At 36.9% G+C, this 6,175-nt stretch overlaps 1 protein-coding gene across 1 annotated transcript; it reads right to left on the bottom strand.

Annotated features, from left to right (window-relative positions):
- Positions 1–645: 645 nt before the first annotated feature.
- On the bottom strand, positions 646–6,152 carry TRAPPC6B (trafficking protein particle complex subunit 6B). Its single transcript, XM_066322070.1, has 6 exons — positions 6,036–6,152; positions 5,886–5,953; positions 4,081–4,198; positions 2,547–2,630; positions 1,475–1,568; positions 646–828 (listed from the first exon to the last, which is right to left on the bottom strand). The coding sequence occupies exons 1-6, from the start codon at positions 6,114–6,116 to the stop codon at positions 797–799; spliced, it is 477 nt and encodes a 158-aa protein (XP_066178167.1). The 5' UTR covers positions 6,117–6,152; the 3' UTR covers positions 646–796.
- Between the last annotated feature and the right edge of the window lie 23 nt (positions 6,153–6,175).

Here is a 6,175-nt window from a genome sequence, read left to right as displayed (position 1 = left end):
CAGGGCTTTAGCACTGCTCAGCAATTCAACTATAGCCAGCATGTTATTGAAACAGTTGTTTCAATAAAATGTAAACACTACTATGCTTGGGTGGTACATTACAGAAGTAAACTGCAGCTAGCAATTAAAAACAATTACATTAATATTGAGTATATGCAAGGTGGAATAGATTTTCTTCTTTGGCCAGTCTAGACAACCTTAGGCATAAATGACTCTGACACAAAGAACAGCTGCTAATTTTAGGGACAGGAGAAACTGATGAACTGTGTAAAAACATGTTTTCTTCTACTGCCCAAAGGACATTCTACAAAGGTCTCCACCTAACATCTTTAATGATGTGTGAGCTGTTGGCTCACGTGCTAACGAGCTCCATCAAAGAAATAGAAAAGCAATTGTTGCCTCCCAGTTCAGAGTGAATTGGGGAAAGGCAGCAGACTGGCTTTCACATTAGGCAACAAAATACAATTAGTTTCTTATTCAAATTTAGTCTTGGTCAGGATTTTTCTCTGATCTCAAGCTCTGCCTCTGGTCTTCCAGGCTCTTTTGGTAATTGAAATGTTTGGCCGAATATGCAGAGTACAGAGTTTTTGCCATGTGGACATTATTACTTTGGTATAGAATAAATTTCATACCAAGACACAAGCATGGTGTTAAGTTATTTTGAATAACATTTATTATATATTTTGGAATTGTGCTGCACACTGCTATAATTTACATATTATATACAAGGCTGAGCCACGATACTGAATCCACATACAAAGGCTTTGTAAAGTAGATACCCAGATTTGAATGTGCTCTACATCTTCTGTATCATCACCTGAAATTTACCTGCAGGAAAAGCAAAGTCAGATCACATTATTACTATTAGAATTATTTCTCTGAGTAATTATTTTCTTGTAAAATTTTATTCAAAGAAATAGGAAGGAACATTTCAGTCTTACAGTTTAATTGTAAGCAGTTGAGCCATTATTTAAATTTAGCATTTAAACTTTAATTCCATGCTGAACAGCTTTTCTCTTTTCTTTTTTTCTGTAGAGTTGACCATGTCCCATATCACTGGAGTTTTGTTAGGTAAACCTAAAATTTGTGCTGCCTGTGAAAAACTTTTAATTGAGCAGCTTCTGTAGTTACAATGGTCTTCATTTACTAACATTGTTAATGACTCCTATAGAGAAAGATCTTCACTTATGCAAATAACCTTCTGGACAGACAACCTTAAATGTTTGGTGCTTCTAAATGTAAATACAACTTTTTAGTTTTGCTTTCCACTTGACATCATGGAGGCTTATTCTCTGTCACTATTTTCTAAACACTAAAGGATTTAGTGGCAAGCCATATCCTGAAGTTCACATGGACTCCTATGGTCCAGCAGCTTCAAACAAAACCCACCTTGGAAAATGCTTGTAACAGCAACACAGTCAGTCAGGAAAGTTACCAAGTAAGCTAAGAATGGAATATTCCAAGTACTACTTACATGCAGGCATTGATGAAACTTCAGCTGTTACGATACTCTTTATTCCCAGATTTGATAGGCCTCCTCTGATTAGTCCACAGGTGAATGCTAAATACTAAATACAAAGTTGCACTTCAAATTAGTGTCAACAGTGAAGCTTGAAGATAAAGATTGAAACTAATTACCCAAGAATATGACTTAATACTTCAACACCAGAAAACCATGGAGGTTTTGAGAGACTTTGTCAGGTCTCTAATAGATGAAAGCTCCCATATTTGGTAGAGTGGAGCTCACTTCACAGACTGTTCTCATTAAAGGCAGTATTTTGAGTCACTTTGTCTTTCCATTAAGCCTGAAGGAACTTAATATCCTTACAATTATTCCCAAGACTTGGCTGAAATTAGCAACTGCCATTAAAGTCAACAAAGGAGAAACAGTCCAAGACAGCATTCTTGCACAGGTTATGCTGTAATATAAAAAGGCATGCAGATATTTAAAATGTGTCTTGCAAAATAGAAGAAACATTTCACCAGACACACAAAAAAAAAAATAAATAAAAAAAAAAATCCCAAGGACAGTAGCCAATTGGGAGGACTAAGATCAAGAATTAAGAAACAATAAAATAGAACTGAATGTCCCATTTCTCTGTGATAGGTTCTGACTTTACCTGAACTATTACCATAACTCGGCATCTGCACTCTAAACTGTTTTTAATTGGTGGAAGACCCTTCTGAACATTCACATCATCTCAGAAGCTTGTTTTACATAACAAATAGCATCTTCCAGATGTGTCTGGGGAATTTTAAACAAAGCTTCTGAAACCACATGCTTCCCAAAGAGAAAGAACTTGTGTGACAGTGGCAGGTAGTGGCAGACAAGCTTTCACCATGAAGTCAAATGTAACAGCAGCAAGTTTCACAACAACCATGACCATTTTTTGGACTATAAATCAAATCCACTGTTCTAAAACAGGATACCTTTCTAAAAAGAGAAGAGTTTGTATCTATTTAGTTACAAAATTTAAAGTTAATAATAGATCAAGGCAACTAAAACCAAACTGGTAGTCCCTCACCCCAATAAAATCAAAGGGTACCTTTGGTGCATGTTCTAAATACTGTTTTCCTGCAGACATTTGTGTCAAGAGACGAAATTTATTGTCTTGAAGGACATAAATACCCTGTTTGAAAAGAGAAAATTGAGGGGTTTAGTTAAATGTGCAGTAATAAAAAATCTGCATTTTCTGTGAATGGACTTTATTTCTAGGTAAAATATATATAATCTGGGGCTGAAAAATACAATTTTAGATTAAGGCATATGTGATTTAAGTTTAAATTGTATTATTTACTTACAAGGAATATTAAAAGAAAATGTACTTAATTGTGAGTATACAACAAAACCCCGAGATAATAATATGATCAGTTAACCCTAAAGAATATTTATGTACATTTCTTCTTGGAAGAGTCCTTCCAATGATCAGAAAAAATAGTTCTATACCAGAAAGTCTTTGGTAATACATCAAATGCATATTGATTTTTACATTCAAATCTCAAGTTTCATTGGGTTTTGCACATCTCTATTCTTATTCTCAAATTCAGTGGGAATTATTTTTCTTAATAGCAGTACAGGCAACAACACCCAGCAGACAATCAAAGTAAAAGTCTAGTGTTTTATACAATACAATTTTGTGCAAAAATATGCATCTTAATAAATTAATATAAACACAGTATATTTTTATCTACACCTGCCATTTTAATTTCTTTGCTATTGACTGTGCTACTTCAGAATTTCATAAGCCTTGAACTTAAATTAAGGCTGCATATACAATTAAGGCCTTAAGCTCAATACTGCAGCTGTTTTGAATTAAAACCCCAGATTTCTGAAGCAATTATTATGTTATTACTTGATAAGTCACTGAAAAATAAAACTTATTTTATTTGGCACAATCCTTCTACAAATTCTCTTCTTCCTAATTTGACACAACAGGGGAATAGCCATAAGAAAACCAAATTATTCAACAGGAAAAAGATTTTTTCCTCTAGTAAAAAGGCTCCTTAAGTTATTTTGATCTGGCTTTAAGAACTGTGGCTGTTGATACAGGAAAGCACACAGATACAGCTCAATGTCACCATCATGCAAATCTGAGAAGTTTCTCATAAAGTATTTTCAATAGATTACAACTGTCTCAACTACTGAAACTCTTAACATTCTTGAAAGTAATAAAATCACTTCACGACAGCCATTCTATTTAAACAGATGTTAAGAGAGGAACATCAGTTTTTCACTACTTTTTTTACTAACCTCTATTAAGAGACAGACTAAATAGTTCTTGTTTAAAATGTTAATCAGCTGTAATCATTACTGTCCTTTCTGTGCATATGAAATTCAAAGCATTTAGTCTTTTCAAACAGAGTGGCAATAAAGGCATCATAGGCAATTACTAAATTGTACTCTAAAGCTACATGATAATATGAATATTGAAAAACATGAGTTTTAAACAAAACCAATATGGAACATTCTGGGTTTCATATCTGGTAATTAATTGTAGACCAAGAAAAACAAAAAATGCACTAGCAACTCAAAACTCTCACTGACTTGCCAAGTTAAATCTTCATCTACAGCATTGGTACCTGGTGATTAGTCCTTAGGTTATCTATTTGTTTTTTGAATACCGTTGTCCAAAAATCTTTGCAAATGAACTTCATAATATCTAATTCATCCTTGAACCTGGCAGTGTCTTTTGTAAACCTAAAAGAAAAGTGAGAAATACATCAATAATGATGGTACACATAACCCGACCAATTAAACATGTAAATATTTTTAAGTGGTACTGTATAATGTAATTTTTGAGGTTATTATAAAAATTAGTTTTCCAACCACTCTAGCTCCACTGTGCATTCATCAAGTATTTTAACTTCAGAGCAACACAGTGTTATCTTACTATCTGCAGTACGATAGCAGAATAAATTGTTTTAATTCCATGATTGTCAAACATAGTTGACATACATAAAGGTGGAAAGCGCTCCATCAGTTTTATCTTCAACAAAGCATCTAAATAAGAGATAAACAAAATGCTCACTCCTATACTCCTCCTTGGAAGGAGTCCTTCAAATAGGCAAAACAGCTCTAACATGTAAAACTTGTTCCCATTTTCCAGAAGGGATCTCTTTCTCTTGCTTATTTCAGATTTCTCTCCCTTTATCCTCCTTGAGGGTCTTCATCTGGCACTAAAGGAACACTTTAGTACCAGACGCAGGATGCAGGAAACATGCAAAAGTCTACACGAAGTTGAATTAAAGAGAATTTTAAGTATTAAAAGTAATCATGTACCCTGACTCTGACCCAGATTTTAATTTTTTTTCACTAAAACCTGATGTTGAAGAGTTTTAATAATAATTGGTTTGTGATGCGTTCCTGTGTATATGAAGATACCTAATTGACTGACATAAGATTCCTTATGCTAACAAGGAATTCGGATTAAAATGACTGAAAACGTTTTGCGTCCGTCAGTTTTGTCTGGCAAAAGCCTACACAAAGTTGAATTAAAGAGAATTGTAAGTATTAAAAGTAATCATGTACCCTAACTCGATTTTCATGACCGGAAGCACCAGGAAAACACCACACTCCAAAACTCCGTGATAGGCAAACACAGAATGAGATACGACAAGAGGAGATGCCAGAACAACCGATGGCAAGAGGAACGCCAAAGCGCCCCAAATTCTTCTTAATTCTGAAGAATTAAGGACTTTAGTTAAACTAGATATTGCTGACATAGACTTGCCTTTACATTTTGAAGAATAAAGGACTTTAGTTAAACTAAATATTGCTGACGTAGACTTCCCTTTACTAACTAGATATTGTTGAGGTAAATTTCCTTCTTTTTAACATAAACCGGATTTAAGGAACTGATAAATCAGGAGATCTGTCAACTTAATCAATAGACTCCAAGAACACAATGTGATCATAAATCAGATAGTCTTGAGAAAACAGGATCCAGGTGTCACCAACACTAAAGGGTTAAAAAGGCAAAGCGAGGAAGACGCATCTTACTTCATCATTTTGAGACCCCACCCCATAAGAAGGACCACCGACCCATTTCAAAGAACGAACTACGCATGCTTAATTGCTTTTTGGCTAATTACCACACGACGCGGGGAATGGGATGGATCGGAGTCATGAATATGCATTTGTGTTTTGGGTATTCAACACTTTTGTACATGAAAAGACTCTCTGAGCATCTGTAAATTGCGTGTGTGTATTTGGGAGCTATCCCGCACGCTGCCCGGCGTCGTAATAAACACACACTTTCTAACTTCAAACTGTTAGAGAGTCTTTGTCCGTCATAGTTGGATATCGGTATTAGATCAATATCCCTATTTTTTTAACAAATCAAAAGCCCCGGGGACGAGCCGCGGCTGCCGGGATGAGCCCTCACCTCTCGATGAGGCCCTGCCCGACGCGGAAGCCCATGCTCTCCAGCTTGGTGGTGCAGCGCCCGTTCTCCTGCAAGACACAAGGCGCCGCGGCCGCAGCGTCAGCCCGGGCCGCTGCCGGACGGCCCCGGGGCGGCCCCGGCCCCACTCACCGCTTCGCCCTGCTCCGCGGCGCGGTACAGCCCCGCCACCATCTCGCTGTGCAGCAGCAGGAACAGCGCCTCGTCCGCCATGGCCGGGGCCGCCGCCCCTTCCGGGCGGGCGCGACACTCGCGGGGGCTCCGGCCGAGGC

This window comes from Sylvia atricapilla, chromosome 6 (assembly GCF_009819655.1).
Source record: "Sylvia atricapilla isolate bSylAtr1 chromosome 6, bSylAtr1.pri, whole genome shotgun sequence".
NCBI lineage: Eukaryota > Metazoa > Chordata > Aves > Passeriformes > Sylviidae > Sylvia > Sylvia atricapilla.
The sequence above is the reverse complement of the archived record's forward strand: the minus strand, read 5'-3'. Positions and strand labels throughout refer to the sequence as shown.